Source organism: Nelumbo nucifera, chromosome 8, assembly GCF_055504915.1.
Source record: "Nelumbo nucifera cultivar China Antique chromosome 8, China Antique-T2T, whole genome shotgun sequence".
In the NCBI taxonomy this organism is placed as follows: domain Eukaryota; kingdom Viridiplantae; phylum Streptophyta; class Magnoliopsida; order Proteales; family Nelumbonaceae; genus Nelumbo; species Nelumbo nucifera.
In genome coordinates, this window is record NC_142656.1 from 51,024,693 (window position 1) to 51,051,681 (window position 26,989).

Here is a 26,989-nt window from a genome sequence, read left to right on the forward strand (position 1 = left end):
CTCAAGGTCATCATCCCCTAATGCACGACTCTATGAATTAACTCTTGAGAAGTAGCATAAAAAGGTCACTTTAACTCTCTTTTATGCCTTCAAACTCCCAAAGTGTCTAGTAGGTACATATAATGATCTAATTCTCCCTTGACCAGTACCAAAAGATACTTCATCCATTTTCTGTTTGGTTAAACCCAAGGCTAAGTGGACACATGACTCTGTGAGTTACCTCTTGAGAAGTAGCATAAAAAAACCACTTTAACCTCACATATTGACTTCAAAATCCCAAAGTATTTAATATGTATGCTATGGTAAAGGGTCTAATCCTCCCTTAACCAGTATCAAAAGATACTTCACCCCTCGCTTGTTGTAGTTTCAAGAACAACTTTGATCTTGAGATTTAGGAGTATCTAGTCCAATATTAAAAGGTACTTCTATTTTCTCTATTAGTGTATATGTTTTTTTTTTATGTTGTCTCAAAATGTCTCTTGTAATTATGCTTGGTATTTGATTGGGCTCTAAGTTGTTCAAAATAAGCTAAGAGTGTTACAAAAATGGCCTACAACTATCCTCTTTGTTGGAAGAAATGGACCAAGCCTTTTTTGAAGTTTTACGTTCATTTACGAGAGGATTCATGAGAAGGCTGATGATGTTAGAGCCCTGGGGGATCCCCTCATTAGGAAAATGTTATAAACTTGTTGCTAGTAAAGTAGGAGTGTTCTTTGCTAAAGGTAGTCTTCAAATGTTGGGGTATAGAAAAGATAGCCTTTTGTTTTGAGGAAATTGAGATTTGCCCAACATTAGAAGAGGTAACTTATATTTTGAGCATGCAATTGAGGATTAGATTGTCTTCCTAATTTCTAAGCAAGGATATAAAGCAGACCTCTGAATTTTTAAGGTGTAAAAACCTTAGTTATAGATGGAAGATGAAGAATTCCTTACAACCAATTTTCTCCTAAACTGAAGCACCAAAATCTCTTAGGCTAGATAAACCAAACAAGGATAGAGAGGGGAAGAAGTGTTTTTCTCATGGTCATCGTGGGCCATTTGCTCTTCCTGCTTAACTGCAAAAGGATCCATGCAAGGCTAGTGATAGTTCTACACCAAGTTAAGGAAGCATCGTTAGCTACCTTGATCCCTATGATATTAGGACTAGCCATGTTACACACATGTAGAGTATGACCATTTTGCGATTCTCTTCAGATCTTGCAACTTTGGTTAATATAACATCCACCACATTTAGTTATCCATATAGGGAAATTTTTTTGAGTACTAATCTACAATTGACAACTATAACAAAGAGACAAAACTTGGCATTGTTGCAAAGAGCCACAGAAGGAAAGGTCACAATGTGACACATCATTCATCTATATATGTAGAATATAAGGTCTATTTGTTTTTAGTCTTTTTATAAATATAGAACAAAAAATTAAAATCTAAGACTAACAATTGAGTTTCTTTTTGTATAGTGGGGCTATAAAGATCGTGTAAAGTTATCCAAAATAGAAAAAAATCGTACCCAATCAGATAACCAAGTTAAATCCTTCAGAAGTTTTCAATACTTTATATATTGTAACCTATGATTTAATGATTGGGTTAAAAGGGTCAATGGTTCAACCGCACATGTTGAACAATGTGGGTTCTAGGAAACCCATAATTAGAAATTGGGCTGAGTGATGGTTTGAATGGTTTAGTTATCTGAGTCAACGACAAGTTGAAAACGTTGAATAAGACATCATACAAATTATAATCTATTTATATTCCATTTAAAAACAATAACCATAGTAAAAATAATTTAGTAAGTTAATTAAATAAAATAAAAATAATTATTAATTATTGTTATTGATAAAAAAATATTTCTATTAATATAGAAACAATTTAAATTAATAAAAAAGAATAAGATAAATTTAAGACTAATATCAATTTTAAAATTAATATAGAACTAATACAAAACTACCTAATAATTATTAGTTTTATAATTAATTTTACTAATTCAAAAACAACTTAAGTTCTACTAAAAAATAAAAACTTAATATAGTTAATTAAATTTAATAAGGATTAATGAAAACAAAACTAATAAAAATATTATATTTAAATATAGTCTAATTAATTTTAAATCAGTTTAATTTCCATTTAAAATAGGAAATATTATAAAAACATCTTGGGTTTTCTAACAGTCCTATAAAACTCCCCTTTTGACCTTAGCAAAAACCTCCCCAGATGTTTCGAAAAACTTTCATTGGCATTATGAACAAAAAATGTTGATGTGATGCATTATTTTAATAAAATACCAAATTTACCCTTATTCAACTTCATTCACATATAAATTTAATAAAATCCCTTTAAAAAAGATTTGTTTCCTTTTACTTTACTTCGGCTTTTTTGCCTCCGTCCAAGAAGAATAAGAAGAATTACTCTTTGAAAGTTGTCTAGCAAAATAAATTAGTAGAGGGTAAAGTTGAAACTTTAAATTGTGTACAGTGACCTTTGTTTTCTTTTCAAAACTATAATAAAGACCTTTGTTTAGTATCAAAGCACAAAGGTGGTTTCTAAATATTAGAGGAGTTTTTTTTTTATAATTTTACCTAAAAATAATATAACAAACCAATAAAAAGTAATAAAAAAATTAAACACTAAGATACAAAATATAATACAAATTTATCTAAAGTATAGGAAATTGGACACTCTCACTAAAGAACAAATTAGGGGGCGTTTTGCAACAATGTGAATTGATTTTCTTGTTTCTGGTTTCAGAAACAAATCAAAACTATCTTGTTTGAAAGTAGATTGTTTCTTAAAATAGAAAACAAAAGAAACATGTCCTTGGTTGTTTGACTGTGTACGCATTCTATGTTTTGAAAACTGAAACCAAAAACATGCTCTTCAATCTGATTTTAAAATCATGTTTTCAGTTGATTATTCAATGTCATGTTTAATAAATCATATAATTTCTGTTATTCAAAAATTTGTTTTTGTTTTAAAAACCAATATTCTGTTATTCAAAAAATATGCATTATTTTTTAAAACAACAAAGTCTATCAAGAACATGTTTTTTTTTTTTTTTAGACCACACCCCCAGTGACTTGAAGATTCGTAAGTTTGCAGTAGTCGAGCCAGATAGGACAGATGATGAATGCCTTTTTAAGGAAAACAGGGTGAAGGATTGAGCTCGGCCTTTCTTCTGCTCCTAATCTTTGGACGGCAGCAGTGCAGATATATAGCATCGCCAAGCAGCAATTCGATCTTTACAGTGGATTTGGACCTCTTCATCCACCTTCGAAACCGCCACCCCCATTGTTGAATTGCTGCAACGACCCAGGTCGGTTTGATTGAGCTCCCCTCACGCTTGCACATTCCACTCAAGTTCGGTTAGAGAAGAGTCACACCAACCTGCCTCTTCGTGGCTTCCTTTACATTCAAATCCAATCAGCCGATTGAATCCACGTGAATCTCAGCACACATTTCCGCCTTTCTTCACCGATCAACGCCACTTGGGGTCGGTTTTATTTTCATCAGCCCGAGTGCATGCTAATTTTATTCTCCGTTTCTCTGCTTCTCAGTTTCTCCTCTCGTATTGATATAATTAATTATTAGGTTAGTTTTGTCCTCTGTTTCTTGGTTTCTGCTCCCATCTTTTATCATTTGCCGATCTAGCAAGTGGTTAACATTTTGATTCCATGGTACAAAGCATAGGTAGCATTAATTGTTTATGCAATCTTGTTCCATTTTTTTTTTGCTCTCATTTACACTGGATATATATGTATAATTTGTCTCTAGAATCAAGTGATTTTCTAGTTTTAAGGTAGAAATTCTCGAGTATGTGAATATTTGCTTAACGACATCAATTCAGCAGTTGAGACTCTTTATCTCATATTTTTCTGCATTCTAATAATTGGATACAGTTAATTCTTGTCCCGATCTTTTGCTTAATGTTAAATGGTTGAGTGTGGTTAGTGTGATTAATCATTAGTGTACTCGGTTTTGTGGTGCCGAGTTTTAATAAGAGGATTGACACTTCGTGAAGGGAAGTAACCACTAATCTAGGAAGAAATCCACAGTGTTGTAAAGCTAATCAGCTAATATAGGACAAGATTTGAATTACTAAGCTAATCCTACCTTGCCATTCCTCGTGATGAATAGTTTTACACTTGTGTGTTGGTTTATTAGATATCTCTTACTATGTTGAATAATTCCCTTTTTAGCTTAGTAATTCAAATCTTGTCCTATTTTAGCTGATTAGCTTTATTACACTGAATGGATTTCTTCCTAGATTAGTGGTTACTTCCCTTCACAACCCTTAATAATTCCCATCAAACCTCATTAATTCTCATTCCATGGAAGTCCCCGTCTTAATTAAGTATTTCTCATATTAGGGTAATTTTGATTTAATTAATTTTCATAATTGTCTTTTGTGCTGGCCTTCGTTGTTCACGTATAGTCAAATAACCAATTTTCATCTGCGAAACAAAAAGTAATAATGATAATGATAATTATCTTCCTTGCTTGAGTTATTCTCTCTATTGTTACTTGATAGTTCTTTCTTCCTTTCTCCTTTTGTGATTCATTCAATTATGCTTACTGGCTTGCTTGCATTTGTTTTGGGCATCTTATGTGGACCCCAACTATGGAAATGGGAGAGGGGTGCCAAACCCCTTCCCTCTTTCATACATAACCCCGAGAGGCCCATCACTCCCTATTTAATCAAATGATGGGTGGTGACTCCATACCAGCTCATGTAAGCCGTTTCCTGACACTCACAATGAGGATGAGAAGTCTCATCTTAAATTTATCACTTGAGATGCTGGATGAATATTGCATGAATAATTTGCAGGTTAAAGAAGGGTGTTATGTACTTAACTACAAAAAAGGATGTCATGTACTTCAATGGTTTTTCTTTTTCTGTTTCTTTTCGCCATTTCATAGGACCATATGTTTAGGCTTTGTGGAACATCAGTCCTATGATACACAGAATTTCTGAATAGTAGATTGGACCCTGGTTTTTTCATGTATTTCCTTGTGTGCTTACTAATGCTTCCAGTTTGATATCCTCGTAGTTTGGTCTAAATTGATGCCCAGGAGGATAACTCTTGCAGTCTTCTCCTTTTCTGTAAGAGAGGGGAGGAAATAAGTGTTTTGTTGAAAGTGTAATTTCTGGCTTCTTATGAAGAGGAGGGAGGCCATCATAGCTTTGGATGACAGTAACTGGTCCTAGTGGTCGCATCTAATCTTGCTCTGCTGGAGTGAACAGAGCAAAAGATAAATATCTATTTTCAATTAGTCTGGTCCTAACAAAACAAGGGGACTAAGTAAGGAGAACAAGATTAGATGCCTATATGTGTCTGTCAGACCTCTTATGTGATAATTTAGTGCAGGTTTACTGTTGTATTTATGTGAACCAATTATCTCCAATGTCAATATTCATTGCTTCTTTCTTGTGAATTATGAACTTATCCTAATATTTTTCAATTCCTGGTAGCTAATTTCTGATTGGTGGTATTGCTTATAGAGTATATTATCATCTTATAAGTTCTATGAATTTGCATCATCAACATTTAGCATGATTAGTTTTTAGCAGAAAACACTATGAAGCTCTTGAAATCCTGAGGTTATCTATACATGTTTGTCCACTCTCCCTCCAGAGGTAGACCTACTAGAACTCTAAGAAAGCGGATGTGAAATTTTCTGAAATAATTCCATTCGTTTTTCCCCCTAGCATAAGGCATGCAAATGAAAATTTTTATTATTGTCTAATTGGTTAGTGAGTATTGAAAAACAATAAAAAAGGGAACATTATTGATATGTCCGGATCTTCTTGGAGACTGTATCTATGAAGTTTGTCCTAATTAACAAACTTAAAAAAAAAAAGAAAACAAAACCTCCTATCTACAATCAGCTACCCATTTCTTTTGCTGAATGAATAGAAGCATGTGTTGTGCAGTTGGGTATACTCTATAGATGTTTTTGATGGCATGGTTTCTAAAACATATCTCAGTGCAAAGGATTTTCTATTATGGAACACTAATGACTTCTATGACTTTTCTAAATTGAACAATGTAAAACTTTCACTAGGTGTTGGAAATAATATATGGTTTTGAATTTTCTATACTTTTTGTGTTATAGTAATAATGAATAATGATTAATTCAATAATCTGAAACAAGTAATGACTCCTTGGTGAAAATCTGTAACCATAGTAAGCCTCACAATTTGGACTATTGTTTGGGAACCATTAAGTATACCATGTTAGAAAATAAACATATCATATAACTTAGGTCAATAGGGGTGGGATCCCGAGTCTTTTTGGTTCGGGTTCTTTTTGTATGGTTTGGTTTTTGTTTTTCTGGCCCTTTGCTTTTGTTATGAGTCTGTTTTCTTCTGTATCTTTCTTCTCCTTTTCTTTTAATACATTTTGTATTTATCACCATAAAAATGGTAATTCATTTTTAATATATCTTGCTTCTCCTTTTCTTTTAATACATTCAAATCTTGGAAACAGCCTTCTATATATGCAAGAGTAAGGCTGGGTACATCTGTCCCTCTCTAGACCCCACATTGGTGGGAGCCTCTTGCACTGGGCTGCCCTTTTACCATAAAAATTGGGACCTTTGCAGATGGGGACATGGGCTCAGCTAGACAGGTTCTGTTTTGCCACGTTTTGTAAAAGACTTGGTTTAAATTTCTCTCTTTGTACTGGCTTCCTAAGAAAACCAACTTTAGAATCTAGGGGTGTAAGAATTAATTAGTAGATGTTTCCCCAACTTAGCCTTGATTTTTATTTGGTTCAATTTATCTTGAATCAAGGGTTTTCTAAGAAATTGCATAGCCTTCATTTGTGAGGTATGCTCCCCTAAACCTTATTCATTTTTTTTTTGACTTCAGTAATCGACTTCAAATTTCAGAATTAATAACTCCTGACTCCTTGTAACAGAGGTTTATGTTCTTTAGGTAGGTATATCTTTGTCTGCAACTCTATGCGGTTGTCTTCGCCTGTTTACCAGACACTCAACTGTTTCTTATTTTTTTTTCTTTTGATCACATTTTCTGTATGAATTTTACCTCATTGACATTGCAATGAACCAAGATTATAGAGATTCTGCAAATGATTGAAATTCGAAAGGTCCTGTCCTGTCTTGGCACCTGGGAAGTTTGTTAGATGGGACAGGTCCTGTCCAGTGAAAATAGAACTGGACTAATTAAAGTGTTATGTTTGTATTTCTTTTTTCACCTTTTTGGTGGAACCTTTTCTTTGCATGGACTAAATGGTCCTGTAGCAGGCTGACATACATTTGGTACTATTTGTGTTTGCTCAAGTGCACTATGGGCAATTGAACTTGTAGGACCCTATAGAATAGACCCCAACCACCAGACTAACTTGGTTAGTAAGGAACTGGTTCTGTTTGATTTGATTCTTATGTTTGTCATCCTAGGATTTTACTATCAGACCTCTCTCAGCCTGTATAGACTAACTTATGTCCAATGCTTTTTTTTAACAATATAAATATTTTCTGTTTTATCTAATACTTCCATTTGATTTAAAGTGTTTATATGTTGTATGGATATCTTGCTTAATATTTGTTTCTACTGTTTATTTTGTAAGATCCATTTTCATGAATTAATTGTTGTTCTCCAATAAATTGAGTTAGGAAATTACAATTGTTTACTAACTGTATGAGTACTTACTATGGAAGGATTAATGCAAACCATTATGATCAATTTATAAGTTTGTAGATCCATTTTCATGATTTAAATGTTGGCTATCCTTTTAACCAAAAAAGGATTTATAAGAAAGGGAAAATCTACGACACCGGAAAGACATGGTACCAAAAGAGTTTTGACCAATCAAAACCCACATGTGAATTTTGATAAATTCCACTGATTGGTTAACACACTTATAATACCAGTTGATTGGTCACAAAATTTTTGGATACCATGTCTTTCTGGTACCATGGTTGAACCCTAGAAAACATCTCCCATTTTTCTCTGAAAAATTTATTTATAAATTCACATTTTTTATATTTTTTATAGTTATAGGTATCTTAGTTTGATTAATTATACATAGATAACATACCACTTGAGTCTTTGTCCCATGCTTAGCATGGGCCACCCTCCACTAGTAACCTAAACTAAAGCGAAGATCATTTGGTAACTGTAGTTTGGCCCTGGACGCGCGAGTCATTCACCCAATAATGAGCACCAGAGTATCATTTGTAATGGGAGTATCATCTCTTTTACAAAGAAGATGCCTTTGGTCATCCCAGTGGAGAGTTCGGAACTACTCTGTTCGCTCTGCTCCTCTTCCTCCTGACTTGCCTCTTTTAGCAGAGACTGCTCGTATCTCTCTCACTCCCAAAGAGGTAATAGCTTCAAACTAAACTCCTCCCACTCACTTAAATCTAATTTTTTTTCTTCTTTTTTAATCCGTGAACTGTGAAACTGCAGGTGGAGGAATTCACCCCCAAGATTCAACAAGTTATAAACTGGTACTTCTCTTATGTAGTTCATTTCTCATAATTAGCTATATATGTACGGAACTTATTTTCTTTGATAGCTATGAATTGCCTTTAAATACTATTTGATTACAATAGTCTATTTAGAATCACATACTTCAGTGGCTTCTTCAGAAATATATACCATAAAACATCGTACTATCAGCTCCATGGCAAGATGATAGAAATTGGTTCATAGTAATTCTAATGGGCAGTTCCTCTAATAAAGAATCGGGTTGGAGGGATTTTTTTTCTATTATGATACACAAATCCCATCAATCTGTATTTAATTAATTAAGCGTATTAGAAGTCTATCTCAGCTCTATATGAAGTCTATCAATATGTGTTATTTTGTTTTTCATGTATTTGCTTATGTTGCAGTTACTATTGTTTGACAAAACAAAACTATACACATTGACGAATACCCTCTTAGTGAATTTGTTTACTGAGGGCATTAGACTAGGATAGTAGGATGGATAGGATGAACTTTATGATCCTGCATTGTTTAGGCTCTTAATTATTACATTAATATGTGACAATTATTTCAGTCTACATGATTGTAAATCGTATCCAGTGTTTCAAGAATATGTAACTTTTGTTATATAATTTTACACCTTTAAATCGCAGTTGACAAAGTCATCTCAAACTCTCCTTAAGTTCCTCCAAACTGATTGTGTTGATGATAACTTCTATTTCTGTTTTTTCCCTTTTTTTTTTTTTACCTATGTGCTTAATATTGGTCATGCTCCAAATCCTACCTAAGTTTCATGAGGTTGTTTCTGGAACAGTGTTTTAAAAGGCGTGGGAGGCGCGCCTCCAGGCGAGGCGCTCCCAAAACGCCCTGAGGCGTATGCCAGAGGCACTAACACCCCTGGGCAAGTCTTCAAGTACCTGAGAATCCTTTCAACTGCTTTCATATGAGGAATCTTTGGAGAGTGCATGAATTGACTGACAACATGCACAGCATAAGCAATATCTGGCCGAGTGAGGGATAAGTATATCAGCTTCCCTACCAATTTTTGGTATCTCTCTTTATCATAGTAGTCCTCCCCTACTGATTCCTGCAGGCCATGGTTCTATTCCATTGGAGTATCTGCTGGCCTGCACCCCATCATGCCTGTTTCCTCTAGGAGGTCAAGAACATACTTCTGCTGACATATGTAGATTCCCTCTCTTGACCTGGCAACTTCAATCCCAAGAAAATATCTTAAATGACCCAAGTCTTTGATCTCAAATTCAGAAGCTAGAAACTCCTTCAGTCTTTTTATCTCTTCCAAGTCATTCCCGGTAATTACCATATCATCCACATAAACAATGAGTGTAGTAAGTTTGCTATCCTGTCTCCTTATGAACAAGGTATGGTCTGCACCACTCTGAGTGTACCCCACTTTCTTCATGGCCCCACAGAGCCTCTCAAACCATGCACGGGGAGATTGCTTCAACCCATATAATGCTTTCCTCAGTTTGCACACCTTTCTACTAAAGTCATAGCCTGGTGGAGGTTCCATAAATACCTCTTCATGAAGGTCACCATTTAAGAAGGCATTCTTCACATCCAGCTGATGAAGTTCCCATGAAAAATTTGCTGCTAGTGACAATAGAACCCGAATTGTGTTGAGCTTTGCTACCGGGGCAAAGGTTTCTTTGTAGTCAATCCCTTCTTTCTGGGTAAACCCCTTTGCCACAAGTCTGGCCTTGTACCTTTCAATGGACCCGTCCTCCCTGTGCTTTACAGTAAACACCCACTTGCACCCAACAGTGGTCTTCCCCTCTGGCAGATCCACTAATTCCCAAGTTCTTGCTTTCATTAGGGCTTTCATCTCTTCATTCATAGCTTCTTTCCACCTTGGATCAGACACGGCCTCTGAGTACCTAGAAGGAACATGCACAGAGGAAAGAGCAGACACAAAGGAGTGATAGGCAGGAGATAAATGTGAGCAAGAAACAAAATCAGCAATGGGGTGCCGGGTGGTGCAAGAGCGGATAGGCTTACGGAGAGCAATAGGAAGATCCAAATCAGAAGTATGAGAGTTGAAATTACCTTGGATTGTAGAGACAGATTGATCCGAGTCCAACTGGTTGCTGTCATGAGGTTGAGGACCCCTTTTTCTTCTGTTGTATGTAAGTATCTCTTTTTGTTGCCTACTGGAGCCTTCAAGAACATCTGCAGCATTAGGAGAGGTAATCGGCACAGTGGGAGCCTCACTGGGTTGACCCAGAATGTCACAACAAGGAGTAGGAGGAGAGGATGGAAGACCCGAGGCAGATAGGGGAACAAAAAAGGAGGGAGAATGAGAATCCTCTTCCATCCCACTAGTCTCCCTCTGAAGAGGATTCTGAGAAGACTGAAAATAGGGTTGAGACTCAAAGAACACCACATCTCTGGTGACATACTTTCTCTTGGAGAAAGGGTCATAACACTTGTAACCCTTTTGTGTAGGAGAGTACCCCAAGAATATTCCCTTTGTAGCCTTAGGATCTAGCTTAGTCTTCTTTGGATCCTTCACATGTATGAAACATATACAGCCAAAGACCCGAGGAGGAAGGGGAAAGTCTGGAAGAGTGGGGCACAAAACAGAGAAAGGGGTTTTCATACCCAACACCTTAGATGGCATCCGGTTTATCAGATATGATGCAGAAAGTACAGCTTGAGACCAGTATTGCTTGGGGACTTTGTGTTGGAATAGTAAGGCTCGAGCTGTCTCCAATAGATGTCTATTCTTGCGCTCAGCAACTCCATTCTGCTGAGGAGTATAAGCATAGGATGACTGATGTAGTATGCCAGCATCTTCCAGGAATAAGTTCAAGGATTTTTCAAAGTATTCAGCAGCATTGTCTGACCTGAATTGCTTAATCTTCTTATTAAATTGTGTTTCAATCATCTTGCAAAATGCCATGGTTATTCGTGGTACTTCATCCCGTCCTTTTAACAGGTAGATCCATGTACAACGAGAGTAGTGGTCAATAAAACTGATAAAGTACCGGAAGCCATCAAAGGAAACAATGGGTGAAGGGCCCCAGACATCAGAATGAACCAAATCAAAAGGAGCACAAATTTCATTGCTGGAAATTGGATACACAGCTCTACATTGTTTTGACATTTGACATACTTCACAGGTTAGACCTTAGATGGCATCCGGTTTATCAGATATGATGCAGAAAGTACAGCTTGAGACCAGTATTGCTTGGGGACTTTGTGTTGGAATAGTAAGGCTCGAGCTGTCTCCAATAGATGTCTATTCTTGCGCTCAGCAACTCCATTCTGCTGAGGAGTATAAGCATAGGATGACTGATGTAGTATGCCAGCATCTTCCAGGAATAAGTTCAAGGATTTTTCAAAGTATTCAGCAGCATTGTCTGACCTGAATTGCTTAATCTTCTTATTAAACTGTGTTTCAATCATCTTGCAAAATGCCATGGTTATTCGTGGTACTTCATCCCGTCCTTTTAACAGGTAGATCCATGTACAACGAGAGTAGTGGTCAATAAAACTGATAAAGTACCGGAAGCCATCAAAGGAAACAATGGGTGAAGGGCCCCAGACATCAGAATGAACCAAATCAAAAGGAGCACAAATTTCATTGCTGGAAATTGGATACACAGCTCTACATTGTTTTGACATTTGACATACTTCACAGGTTAGACTCTGACTTGGAATGCCCTTAAACAATTCGGGAAACAACATTTCTAATGAGGAGAAAGACACATGACCTAGCCTAGCATGCCAAAGATGCAGCTTAGCTATTGACTCCACACTTTCCGGATTACTAGCAGCAGATGCTTGTAAGGCTGAGCCGATGTCTGCATCAAGGTAGTAGAGGCCTCCACACTCATGACCGCACCCAATTGTTCTCCTTGTCAATCTGTCCTGGAAGACACAATGAGTAGGAAAAAAGGTTATACTACAGTTCAAATTTTTGGTAAGTTTTGAAACAGACAAGAGATTTGAGGTAAGGCTGGGAACATGTAAAACTGATTTAAGAGAAAGGTCCTTGCTTAGGTCAACAATTCCCTTTCCAGAGATAGTGGAGAAAGACCCGTCAGCAACTCTCATCTTATCCTGACCAGACAACAAATGATATGAAGAGAATAGGGAAGACATATGTGTCATATGGTCAGTAGCACCGGAATCAACAACCCAAGAAGTAGAGTCAATAGAGCCAGTGGCACTGAAGGCAGAGGCTGTACCTGATCTAGCAAGAGATGTAGAAGCAAAAGAATTATTTCTTAGACGGGCTAATGCCCTACTAAGGATCTCAACCTCACTAGCAGTGAAGCCCAATGTACCAGTTCCAGAGGAATCAACAACCTGTCCCATAGGAGAAGAAGACACTGTTGGTGTATTTTGTGAGTTGTCATCATTGTTGCTGGCGACAAAATTCCCACTTGCCGCAGGCCTGTTATCTCTAGAAGAAACATCTCTGGGTATTGAAGACATCTTGACTGCAGCCACTGTGTAGGTGACACTGATTAAGACTAGCCGAAGCAGTTCTGAAGGTTCTGAACCAGTTCTGGAGCAGATCTGATTAGCTGAAATGATCACAGCAGGTTCTGACAGCACTCGACACAGTTTCAGACTTGCCGAGACTGTCACAGTTCTGAAACAGTTCAATTACAACAGCAAGCAAGGAGTTCTGGGCTGGTAACCGACCTGAAGCTAAGGGTTCTCAACTATTGTGCTATGCAGACTCCACTTGAACTTTGAGTACTGCAACTGTAAAGAGAGTGCCCTTCCTTGCGGCCAATACTAGGACTGCTGACATCAGTCCTCAACTAGGGTTCACAGTGCTGAACAATCTGGAGCTGGCAGCTCCCTAGGTAATCTCATAGCAGTGGTGAGGGGTTTCGGACTGATAACCACCCTGAACTTGGAGCTGTTTGCCACATTGCTATGATGGTAGAAGTGTTCACGGTGCTGGTAGAACACTAGATAGACTTCACTTGGGCTGAACCAAAAAACTGCAACAGTTCGGGTACAGTAGTGAGTGAACAGTTCGAGGCTGCAACAGTAGCAAGTGAACAGTGGCTCTGTAGAAGAAGCTAAGTCTGTGCGAGTCTTGCTGGAGCACCGAAGCTGTAACTGTAGAAGTAGCTAAGCCCCTTTCGGCTAGTGCTAGGACTGCTGAAATCAGTCCTCAACTAGGTCTGTCCTACACAGACCTCTCTTAGTAGCCAAATAGCTACTATTTGCTGGAAATAACCTAGTAGGACATCTACTTCTGGGTCTTACTTCCCTTGAGTCCTACAACCAAGAGAAACCCTAGGTTCGAACTTGCTTTACTCTCTTACACCCCTAGGTCTTCACTACAGCAACCCAGAAAAGGAAGAGAGAAGATGAAAAGACAGCAAGAGAAGAGAGTGTGTGCCGGCTGAAACCAGGAAGAAGCTAATGCTCTGATACCATGAAAGCTAAATTACTGTAGCCGAAGTAACAGAAAAGAGAAGAAGAAGAAGAAGAGATGCAGGAATGTCGAACTCACCTGCTCAGTCGACAGTACTATTATTTATATTATGGTGTAGTACAATGATACAGGAAGTTACTAGAATGCTCCTGATTAGTGATGGGACACCCAGACAACTTAAAACATTAAACATTAGGCCCATTAACAAAGGCCCAGTACAGGACAACTTAAACTTAAGTATAGGCTAATAAGAGCTCTTATCAGCCGAATACTCATACATACAAAGACTTCAATCCAACACTCTATACTTCTCAGGACCTACTTTCGTTGTGGGTATACACCAACACTATAGTAATCAAGGGTAAAATTGAAGCATGTGATAATAGTAAAATACATGTTTTTTAAAAGGTCAAGAGGAGAAGCAATGAGGAATATTCCCCCACACCTCAAGGCAAGGTAGAGCCAAACTACTTTGTTCCAATCACCTCATACTGATGCCATGCAAAGAGGTATATGCCTTGTGCCTTTTGCCTCAGGTTGCAGGAGGCAGATGCCTTAATGGATGGCCCTGTAAAACACAAAACTGATGGTTAGATTATATAGCCTAAGGGTGAAAATGCAATTTTCATTTTATTACAAGAAGGAAATTGGATTAATGATAAATTGGAGATCTCCTGTTTGACCAAGTTTTGGGAATTTGAGACATAGATTTGAGTGGAAACTCAGAGCTATCATGTTCTTCAAATAAGAAAAAGCAGGGAGGTGGTAACCCTTTTATGTTCTTCTCTTTTTAGAAAAAGAATCTGGGAGAAGGGTCTACACCCCTTTCTTCATCTTGCTCTTCTTAGACAGAGTAGGGGTAGACAGTTTGAAGCTTGGATTTCTGCTAATTTGCTTAGTATTTATTTATATATATATTTTTCCTTTTAACCTACACAAAATCTTCTTGGTGGGGTTTAGAAAAAAAGCTTTTGCAACCCCCAGCAAGGAGACATATCTACAGCATTTAAGGCCCTGTTTGGTATCACTCTGGAGAATTGATTCTGGTGATTCTCGCGATTCTCCGAAGTAGAATCACGTTTGGTCATATGATTTCCTGGTTTTGGATTCTATCTAGAATAGAAAAACCCATCCGGAGAGTCAATTCTTAGAAATGAAAAATTCCAGCTTCTAAGAAATGTGATTCTGGAGCTGGCCTAATTCTAGCTACGTTCTTTAACTAAAATGAACACATCTGCTAGTTTGCACACGTGAAATGAGGGTCATATTTGACCTATCAAAAAAATTAGAAAAAAAACTCTACTCTCTATTCTGTTTTCACCGTCACCGCTACCCCTGTGCAAAGAACCTCTCTTGCAGTCTCGTGTCAAACAAGTGAGAAGTGATGGCGATTTCTGCAGATTTGAGGGTTTCTTTGATGTTGACTTCTTCTTATCCTGCACACCCCCTTTGACATTTTTGTGCACCTACAAAGGTAGCATTCAGATTTGAGGGTTTCTGTGTACTCTGTCACAGTGCCAGTCCGACGGGTGAAATCTCAATATCAGGATGTAGATGAGTTTGGAACAATAACAGGTGTTCAGTACAAAGATACTGGTGAAAGGTATGGTTCTGTTGATGTCATATTTGGTTTCTTTATTCCAAGTGACATAACTCAGTAACTTCAGGTGTTTTAAATTATTCCAGTAATGCAGTAAGAAGATTTAGAAAACAGAAAACTGATCTTCAAATGTTATGGAGCGGGATTAAAATAGAAAGGGAGAAAGACAAAGAAAGTTACCCAGATGAGACAAGAGATTTTTATATTACACAATGGGCATGGGAAAATGGATTAAGTTTAAGTTGAGCTTTTCATTAGTTGGATTGTTTGGTTTCAGGATGTTTTTCATATATATCTTCTTGCAGGATTTGGGTTTCTGGGATATTCAGTCTATTGTGTGTTGTTTAGGCGTTGGTGGTAGGGACCTCTGTGATTTTATTGTGATATTTGTATTTGGATATGGGTTTGTTTCTTAAGGTGCTTTGGTATATCTGTAGGTTTTTTCTCTCTGTTTTTAGGGGCTTTGTTAGGGCGGGTCTGTTGTTTTTTGGGTCTGCTATTGCTGGGTGATCACTTATCATCCTGCTGCAATTTCCTTTTCTTTTTTCTCTAATAAAATTTATTTTTTATTTGTCATAAAAAAAACATATTCCACTCAGTATTTTTCCTTTCTTGGGAATGGGAGGGGAATGGAAGAGAGGTGGGGGGTGTTGGATCATATCTAGGCCAAGATTGCAAGTTGTTCTTTGTAGCAACAATCCACTGTAGATTCTTGGATCTTAGAACCTTAAGAAGCCCCTAAAGTCTTGTATATATATAGGAAGCCACCTCTCCAAAGTTCAGTTTTTTCTAATTCCCTGAACCATCATGGCTATCGTTTCTCAAGGCCACTGCCTAAGGTAAAAACCATTGGAGAACTGTTGATATGTAGACTGTTATAGTTAACAAATTATCAATATTATAATGAAATTCATGTATAAAAAAATTAACTTGTACAATGAAAAAAGAGCTCAAACCACCAATTCTAATAGAATGGCATAACTATTAATACAAATAAAAATCAAATTCTGGTTTGGATTAGAGACTGTAAAATCACAATCTGGTCTGTTTTGTTGCATATCCAAATCCTTTTACAAATCTGTTGGATCAAAAACAGATCATAAATGGTGGAATTAAGTTTTGTATTCAGTTGTACCTTGATCTATATTTACGTAAGAGTTGATTTGAAATGGGTCTACATGTACTCAAGAATTACAACTCATAATAATAAAGTGTTGTATTCAGTTGTACTTTGGTGTTGTTGGCTTTTTTTTGACAGAATTAAGTCTATCTCTTCTTTGTTTGATAGAGTCTTTAAAAAGAAAGGGGGAGTTGAGGTCGATGAAGATAACACAAGAGATCTGTTGGTCTATGAAGGTGTAGTTGTGCCCAATGTTTCCAGGGACATCAACAATTCTCAGGAGACAATTGGAGTGAGCCTTGATATCACATTGCTAAATCTAAGATATGGTTTTGTGTATCAGTCATCTAGATAATTGATTCCAATAAATTGGTTGCCATCAAATGTGATTCTATTTCTAAGAAACAGGAATTAGATGACTGTGCCAAACACATCTGACAATTCTCTGGATGAAACTTCTTAGAATCCATTCTTTTCTGGAAGGATTCTGAGAATGAAAATTCCCAGAATTGATGCCAAACGGGGCCTAGTGGCAGATACTCTGTCAAGATTTTAAACTTTTCTAATGTGTTGGTTATTTTTAGCTACTAAAAACTTTAAGTGATTATTTGATATAAACTCTCTTAATTGCACTTCCTGCTGCTCTCCAATGGGGGAGGATAGGACTTTGATATAAACTATCTTAATTGTACTTCCTGCATATGCCCCAAAATAGCCTTTTCTGTGGCAAGCAGGATAGGACTACGGACCACCTCTTTATTAGATGAAAATTCCTGGACAGGTCCAAGTAAGCTAGGATTATGCCAAACAGTTAAAACTTCAAATTTAAATGTCAAGATTCAAAATTTATGGAAACAAAAATTAAAAAATTTACTGTATATAACATTCTTTGTGGGGGAAAACGGGGCCAGGAGTGGGGCATTACAAACTTTGTTTATGCTTATTTTTGGTTTGACACTCCAAACCCAGCTGCTTCACTTTGGCTTTTAGCCTTTCAAAACCTTGGTAAAATACATAAAATGATTAAAAGAATTCGTTGCATTCAAAAATGAAACATGGGAACTTGTTGAGGGGAGAAATTATGGTCATTACTAATTATTTTAAATCTTTGCCACAGTTATAATGATTTTCGGCTCATTCTTACAATTATGATGGTTATTAAACTGTTTTTTGTTTCTTATGACAGGTTTGGACAACTCCAAGCTGTTGATCTTCAAAGTATTGAGCCTGCACTTAGAGCAGGTTTTTTGACAGTCAACTCTACTCATATATTACAAATGCACAAGTTGTTTAGGAACTTAATTTTAGTTTACAAGGGTGTCTGCCTCCTGTTGGTAACAAATTCTGTAAACTACATACCAATGTCAAAATTGGTCTGGATCTGAAACTGTTTTGATCACCAGATCAGGTTGTCAAACTGTCCAGTTGTCATGTTCAACCATTCAACTTGCTCAAATAAAAAAATGCAAAAAAGGAACATATAGAAAATAATTCCAGATTATCTTTTGAAGCTATTTTATATAAAAATAAGCTTAAAAAGGGAAAAATAGCATATAATTCCAGGTTATAATAGGTATTAACCAGCCTTTATGAGGTAGGTTTGATCAAGTAAAGATTTCTAAAAACCAGGCAGCCTAGAAACTGTTTTAGCTGCTGGTTCCCGGTTCTAGTCCAGCTGTCTGGTTTTGTCTGAGTCTTGACAACTTAGTTAAATCATGGAGGCCTTCTGAAGGGAATATGGTATTGGCTACTTTGCACTCACGTTTGTCAATTGATTTTTCAAGAAGCAATTGGTGCCCATTGTCTTTCTTGAACAAGGAGTGCCTTCTTCATTACGGTGCTAAGAGAGGTAATATCATCATGTGATTCATTTAACTTTAGCTAATGGATCATGTGTCTCCATAGTTTAGACACAAATAAGACTTCATGCATTCCCTTCATGTGAAGCATTCCCATCTTTTACATCATTGTCTTGTTCATGTTCATTTGGTCAGGTTACACTGGGTTCTGTTCTATATGTATCTGATGCCACCTGCCAAAGTTTGTTTTGTGTTTATGAATACATGAAAATTAATGCCCTAGGTGACTTATGTACATACCTGAAATTTGATGTGGCTCTGGTCCCTCTGTGCTAAGCTTCTATACTTTTGTTTACAGATACTGAAGGTGACAATCTGCGGAATGATGTGCCTGAAACATTTGAGAATAGGTGGTGCAGATTTTAATCTTATTTCCTGAGCACTTTAACACATTACCATCAGAATTTGATGAGCATTATTATGCCTTAATCAAGCTCAGTGTAACTTTGCTTTTTGAAAACAGGGAGGCCATGTTATCTGCAGTTCCAAGCTTTGAGGAGCCATATATCAAAGTTCCCAAGGTCTTAAACAAAGAATAGTGCTGTTTAGGTAATTATTTATTTTTCCCTTGGACTCAATTCCATAATCAACGAATTTTCTGCTCTAGCTCTTACATTATGTCCTTGAAATTTGAAATAAATACTTGAGATCTCCTACCCAGGTGGCTTGTAAATTCTGAGTGTATTTTACTTTGTACCTTTTGTGTAATTTTATAAGTTATTTTTTCAACACTAAAACTTTATTGTATATTTCTATTTGCATATTTTAGAAGTGTCCATGTTATAAGGATACTCCATAAGTGTCCATGCATTATTCAATGAAATATTAGGTGTCCATAGTGTCCAATATGGCTGTACAGAGCATGTAAATGTGTCCAGGTATCATGGGTTGTGATTTATGTAAGACAAAGTAGGGGGTCTTAAAAGATTTCAGATCTGGTGGTGGGCTTTGTGTGGTGATGAAAGGCGATTTTGGTGATTGATGTAGGATGATAAGGAGAAAAGTCCTACTAAGATGAATGTGGTGGGAAGAAGAGGGAGAATTATTTAAGTAGAGAGAAAGAAAAGAAAGATGCATAAGTTGTGATTTTAATTTTTCCCAAGAATAGTAAATTTCTAAGGACTTAAAAACCTTGTTCTCGAGACATCAAAATAGGAGGTGTGGGATCAAACCCGTGGAATTGCAAACTCTTTGTGGTATGGCCAGTGGGCTTCATGTGCACTCTGTTTTGTCCTGATCCCTGATTCTCCTCTAATATGTACTATATAGTACCAGAAAAACTTTCCATTGGTTCTTCCTTATGTCAATGCCTTCATTAGTAATACTATGGCCTAGAAATTGGAGTTTCTCAACACATTTTAATGATATCTGGGGCCTATCACTGTAACACATTTGTGATTCTTTGTAGAAAGCGTGTCTTGTATTTTAAACAATTATAATGTTCTGGATATTGAAATTCACATATTTTGATCATTGAGACATTTGGAAAATAGTGATCTACAGTTTTTTAACTTGTTGTAAGCTTCCATCGTCATTGTTTTTTTTATGCTTTTCTTGTCGTTGAGGATGGACTAATTTCTCTTAAATCATTTTGTATCCATGTAAACACTTGTCAGATCTTCATCCAGAAGACACAACTACTGGGCCACAACAAAAATATTTATGAAGACGAAGGTTGCAATCTCCTGATCTATCATATAGCACTTGGTTCTATTTGATTTATGTGATTCACCATTTGCCTTGAGTTTTGGGCTGATATCATTTGTTTTTTATTTACATAGCATAATTAGGGAGTTATTGGGACCAAGGTCTATTAGTTTATGTTTAAGTTAAGAGTGTTTATTTAGATTTTACAAGTAGCGGACTTACTAAGGGCATACTTGTCATTGTATTCAGTTTTTATTTGTGAATATATAAGCTAATGAAAGAGGCAACCAGACCTCAAATTTTCTCCTCTTTTCTTCAAACATTCTCTCTCTTTCTTACACAATTTTTATATCAAAACAAATCTTCTAAACTTTTCTACTCCTTATTCTTCCACTTCCTTTTCCATGAAATGAATGGTGAAATATCTTTTGACCTTTTTATCTACTTAAGTGGTTCTATCCATTAAGCTCTGTTTGGAAGGAGTACAAATGCAAATATCTAGAGTGCAAAACCTTCTATTTTATATGTATTTGTGAAGAAAGGGTTAGGATCCATCATATGGATGGCCGAACTATGCTAGATGGATGGGCGAAATTTCAAAAATTTCCTAATCCTTTCAGGAATCGAATTCCCTATGTTTCGAAAAACTGGATTTTTCAAGGATCGGTCTTGCACTGAATCGGACCAGATTTGAAACCAAACAAAGAAGGAGATGTATACCTAATACAGATACCACAAACGTAGATTCCAAGGTGAAACTTCACGCCCAAATCAGTCATAAAACTAGCCTCCACTGAAAATGGCGTAGTGTACTCTTGAAACCAGTTCAACCACAGTTTTCAGTAAAACTACAATCCAACTGCTTAGGTTGAATTGGGGAGGTGAGCATGAAATTCCTTTGGATTTTTCTTGAAAGACAAAAGAAGAAGAGAGAGTAGAATTGAGAGGTATTTTAGTCTAGTTTGCCCTATTCTTTAAATCTTTATAGAGCACTTCTCCTAGTCAAATTAGGAGATTATCCAAATCTAATTTGGATCTAGACTCTGTTAAAAGATAAGTCTTATCCTCTTAAGAGGATAAGTACTCCATACCCATTTCCAAACCCAGATTCGCCCCATGTCACATGACAAATTAAGGTGTCATGTGACAGCCTAATTAATCATATTAATTATGGGCTTTAGGCCCATTATCTATAAGGCTCATGACCCAAGGGTGTTACATGGCCAACTTAGGCCTGATTTGTATAGCATGGGACCCCACAATGACCTCACATAAGTCTACATGGGTTCGGCTTAGCCTCTGTGAAAAGGCCTGGCTGAATTCACTACTAAATGCAATGAATCCCTAAGCACATCACTATGGGCTCAAAATGGGCCCAACATTTACATTTAAATGATCATTGAATTCATCCATCCGATGAAAACCTAAGGATAATTGACTTAAGTAAGATAAAACTCATCAAGTAATAAACCTTGTAATGGTTTCTTATACTTAACCTCTCGGCCCATAATGATTAAACATTGTCCGACAAGGAAGAACCTCTCCCCTGGCTGCAAGGTGCAGTGTCACACTCTCTGCTCGGATGGATCCTAGGAATTAAAACCTTTTGCAAACATTTTTCCATAAAACATAATATATAAATCATATAAATATATTTTGCAAAACCAAATCTCAAACACAGTTGAAATCCACTATCGGTAGTTTAGGTTTCCTTTAGAGAGAGTGTAAGCCCTATCATTCACTTTGTTCGACAAAGGGGCCGATCTTATTACTATGATCACTCACTTAAGTGAATTTTCAGACTGCCCCAATATACTAAAGTTTTAACCCTCAATGGATCTCACTGATTGGCATATCCAAGACAACTCAATCTGACACCTAGTGCAGTACCATAATCAAGTATAAGGGTTATGTGTAACTTTTCAATTTTGCTCATCAATCTCCAAGGTCTAGGGCATAACTGGAAATTGGTCCGGGTTCAATGTTTCAAACAAACACACACTACATGTGCTTTGGGTCTAACCGTAGCAGTTGAGACAAGCTGCCCCAACTTTTTTAGTAGCACATTAGTGTCAGCCTTGGTAGGATAAACTCCACAAGTCTATTCAACGGCTGAGAACATTATAAACTAACATGAATCTCATAAGTGTCCAATTTAAGGGGTAATTTCATAAAAACATATCAATATCAACATGGAACAATAATGTACTTTTATTCATTTACAATAAATGTATTTGTACATCAATCTAATTGGAGTTAAGGGCATACACTATCTAACAATTTGCATTATACATATTTGCATTTGTACTCTTTTCGAATTGAGCATTAGGGTTCAAATTATACCTACTGCTATACTTTGTTCTATGCACTGCATTTGGGCTTCTTACTTTGCAAGCACAATTGCTTCAACATGGGTTTGTTGTACCTATTTGGGATACTTCAATTGCCCTTCTCTTTGGGTTAGATTTGATGGGTCTTCAAGTCTTGGCATTATATTTAGATGAAAAGTTTGGTTGGTATGCTTTGCCGATGTAAGCAAAACAGTCTTCATTTATCATTCTTGTAAAGCTTGGGCCCAACTATGCGTGACTAGAAAAATAGTTACCGAGTAGGGCTATCACTTGTATCGGATTTAGTCTAATCTAATCCAATCGAACATCGGTCCATTTACAAATAGATTGGACCAAATCCAGTCCAAACTCATACTAACCAAATCCAATCCAGTCCAATTGAAATTCAAATGGATCAGCTTGGACCCAATCCAGTCCAAACTGAATGCAACTTCAAAATTACATGAAAACCCAGAAAATATAATTTTCTTTTGATTAGCAAAGAGATTTTATTTATTAATTTAAAAACATATTACAAATGTATTAGCTACTCTGCAGTCCAGAGTATAGCAACAACAATTTGTCCCAGATTACAAAGATCATCATCTCTCTGTTTGATACAACCAACTATAGTTTTGGCCAAAATAGAGTAGGCCTATCAACTCCCTGTTTTTCTATAGTATCTGCCAATCCATTTTCTATCCTTTTAACCCACCCAAATTTAAAGTTAAAACTCTTAGCAAGGGTCAATCTCCCTGAATGAAAATCTATACTTTTAGGGTGCTAAGTTTACTTGCTCAGCCCAAGAGATGACCAATAGTGAGTCCCCTTCTACTTCCAGCTCTCTAACTTCTAATTGCACTGCTAATTTCAAGCCTTGTAAGAGTGTCATTATTTTTACTTGAATCGAGTTTTCATACCCAATTGGTCCTGAGAATAAAGCGACAACTTCTCCATCAAGCCTGCATTCTTTGATGCCAACTGAACCACAACAATTTCGTAAGGCAGACCGGGTTGGGTGGGCAGTGCTGAAGTGGTTGAACTGAACGACTTAATGAAGTATCAGACAAACCCCCTAGGCCCTATTGCAAATGGAGATGGATGTGAACAATAGAGTGCAAACATATGCGATGGGATGAGACAACTGCCTTATGTTTTCATGGACCTTCAAGTTTTGCAGAAACCCAACAATATCAAACTAGTGAATACAATACATAGGCATGTACATATTAAAATGGATTGGACCCAATAATCTCATACAAACCAAGTCCAATATGGTCCAATTAAAATGCAAATAGACCGGATTGAGTCTAATCCAATCTAAAGTGCATGAAACAACAAAAATTACATGAAAAACACAAAGACAAAATATATATAAAAAATACAGAAACATCTGTTGCAATCCAGAAAGAAACATAAGTAGTATCTATAGCTGCACTCGTGCATTCTGACATATGGCACGCTAGAATTTTTAACAAAGAAAAAAAGAAAAGATTAAAAAGAAGATATATATCAGCCATGAAAGCATGCCATTATATTTCAACCTTCTATTTGGGCTACAAGCAAAAAACAATTCATATATTTCTAACATGCTACTGATTAACAGAATAAAACTCTTCTTTTGCAATTTATCCACTTAGAAGAAAAATTAGGACCTAAACTCAGCATTCTTAGACTTGAACCCATAGTCTCATCCTGGCCAGAAATCTTACCACTACACCAAGCAAGGGATTTTGGATCCAGGTAACATGAACCATTTAGGCTGACCAGATTTGTTTTCATTCAGTTCCTGCCATAGAAGGTAAAGAAGAAAACGCCTGGGTTCCGTAATTCCCCTATCTTTCCCCTTTCCCTTGGTCATCATAAAATCATAACTTGAATTAAAGGACAGAGTAGAAAAATTCAAAATCTAAAATCCATGATAAATACATGGATTAGCATAGGAATTATTAGAAAGATGGAGCTTCTTTCAAGATTATATGTTCCACACAAAACTGTCCAAACCTAACAAGTTCAAATTTCAAAATGCTATGAAGCTAGTTCCCCAAAGAAAGGAGATCTGGATTCAAATAAATTTTGGTTAGGTTGTCAAGAATAGTGCTCATTGTGAACAAAACTAACTGCAAGCATTAACAATAGAAAATTCCTTGAATTCTGGGAGCATTCACAGAACACACATATGTAAACTATAACTTCTATAAGGTACCAAAAAGAACTTCTAACAGTAAGCAATCCAATAGAGAACTAGAGATAGAATTCCAAGAACACCCCTATTTATTGTGTTCCTACTAGATCTCTTTATAAACCTAAGATCCCATATCAAATTATCCAACTATAAGATCTTTTGAACACATTTACACAGTCAGCGGTCTAGAAATATCTGTAAGGATAAGAGCATCCAATTCCCAACTTAGAAAATCTCCATATTCAGGCTCGGGAGAAATAGTGGTGGAAGAAGTAAAGGGGGAAGGGAGTGTTAAAGAAGGAGAGGATGTTAAGATGCCATTTGAAAGGACTGGAGAAAAGATCAGAAGATAGCTTTTGTATTAAGGGTGATAACATAGATGGAGAGTGCAGTCCACAAAGAAGTTGCAAGGAATTCTCAAATTTTGCAGTTATTGTGGGAAGACTAGGAATCTATTTGGGCAGAAAAAGAAAGTTTATGAACCCTGATAATCATGCAAGGGAGGAGGCGTCGAAGAAAGCCTGGGTTGAAAATATTTCTCATATAGTGCATGTTAAAAATTTTTTTCAAGATTGAAAGAAGGCCTATTCGGGGCTGGTCCTACAAGCAAATATAAGAGAGTTTCTAAGAAAAAGGGTTTGCTATTTAAGGGTTCAAAGAAAGTGGAAGGGAAGAAGACATATATGAAGTCCCAAGGTTCAGTAGGGGCAGTGATCCAATCGTTGGAGGTATCACAAGAGGTAAAGGGAGCAATGTTGGAGATTGAGAGCCTGGATGATAGAGACGTTAGAAATGGAAAGAGTTTAGACAAAGAATTGCTCCATCTTTTCTTAAGGGGGAGAGACTCAAGCTCTGTAACTATACCTTTTATTCATTCAAATAAATGATTCTCAGTAATAGTTACATCCGGATGCAAGTATTGTGAATCAGGTTAATACAACTCCAAGAAGGAAATGTATGACTTTCAAGCGAAAAAGGAAATTCACAAATAAATAGTCCAATGGTTGCTAAGTTTCACAATGAAGTATCACAATAAATGAAATGTCAACAATATAGGAAAATGGAAATTGACCATAGATTCCTGCGAAACTATCATTGTCAATGCCTACCCCACGGATTCCTGCCTTCTAAGGCTCTTGTACACTGTTACTCTTCTTAGCTAACTTTTAATAATCTCAATTAACCTTATCAAAACAAATGGAAATTGACCAAGATAATAAATACATCCATAAAAATCACCTTTATTCTTATGATGGCCCACCAAATCATCAAGACCAATCAAAGGATGCAAGCTAGATCTTAAGAATCTCATAAGAGCTCCATTGTCACACTCTTGTTGGAACTTGCCATGATTTACTTATGGGTTTCAGTTGAAGAAACTTTCATCTGATCAACATTGCTTTTCATTAGCCCAGTGTTTAGTATCTTTGATTGTATTCAACCTTGTTTTGCTAAGCTACAACTATTAGTTATATAGAAATCCATCTATATCCCAAAATCCAATTTATCTTCTACCCATATCTAGGAACAAATATGCATTGCAAAATTACTGAGCCAGCTAGTATTTATAATGTTGTTTAGTTTTACACCTTATGGGCAACAAACACATATTTGCATTAATGCAGATGGCTGCGCATCAATGCCTATACAAGGAATGGCCCTAGAGGAGCTCATAGGGCATTAGTAGAAATAATACTGATTTAAATTTTATTTTTATGGTATTGGTGATTTATTGATTTACTGATTAGAGTATACTAACCAAAGTTTAAAATGTTGAAAATGTCGAGGGGAAATATTGTAAAAATTAGTAAATGATGAAATTGTCCTATAGACTTCAAAAGTAAACAATTAATATTTAAATTGCATAATTTATTATAAACAAAAATAAAGTTTAGCATTACATTCAAACCATCACATAAAGCAAAAAAACTAAAATTGATAGTAAAATGATAAAAAATGAAATCACCCTACAAACTTTAAGAGTTAGTGTTAATAGTTAAACTACATGATCTATTACATAAACAAAAACTCAAATTAAAATCACATTCAAAAAGAATTTCTAGGTGGTTGGTGGTCATCATCTCCATTAGGTGGGTGATAATACTATTGTTCTCATGGTTTGCAATGTTGTTGCCAATTCATCACATTTTGATAATACCACCTCCTGTAATCTACAAAGCATTGGTTGTTTTCTTGGTCAATTCTTTGTGAACCTCTTATTTGGGGGGTATTGTTCATATCCATATCCGTATCTATATCCATAATCATAAGAGGTAATGTTAGGAGCTTGTCCAAAGAGCCCATAATCATAATTTTTTGTTCAAATCCCAAATGCCTGTGATTGATTTTGACTATCTTGATTTGAAGTGGG

General features: G+C 36.4%; 1 protein-coding gene across 2 annotated transcripts; it reads left to right on the forward strand.

Annotated features, from left to right (window-relative positions):
- The first annotated feature begins 3,038 nt into the window (after positions 1–3,038).
- LOC104601541 (glutamyl-tRNA(Gln) amidotransferase subunit C, chloroplastic/mitochondrial-like) lies at positions 3,039–20,423 on the forward strand. Of its 2 annotated transcripts, none has more exons than XM_010264904.3 (7): positions 3,039–3,585; positions 8,142–8,343; positions 8,429–8,469; positions 17,784–17,839; positions 18,755–18,806; positions 18,920–19,005; positions 20,073–20,423. In XM_010264904.3, exons 2-6 carry the CDS (start codon positions 8,176–8,178, stop codon positions 18,993–18,995), a joined length of 393 nt encoding a protein of 130 aa, XP_010263206.1. In that variant the 5' UTR covers positions 3,039–3,585; positions 8,142–8,175; the 3' UTR covers positions 18,996–19,005; positions 20,073–20,423. The 2 variants fall into 2 exon arrangements, with proteins under 2 accessions (XP_010263206.1, XP_010263204.1); XM_010264902.3 differs by having other exon boundaries at positions 3,060–3,487.
- Positions 20,424–26,989: the final 6,566 nt, after the last annotated feature.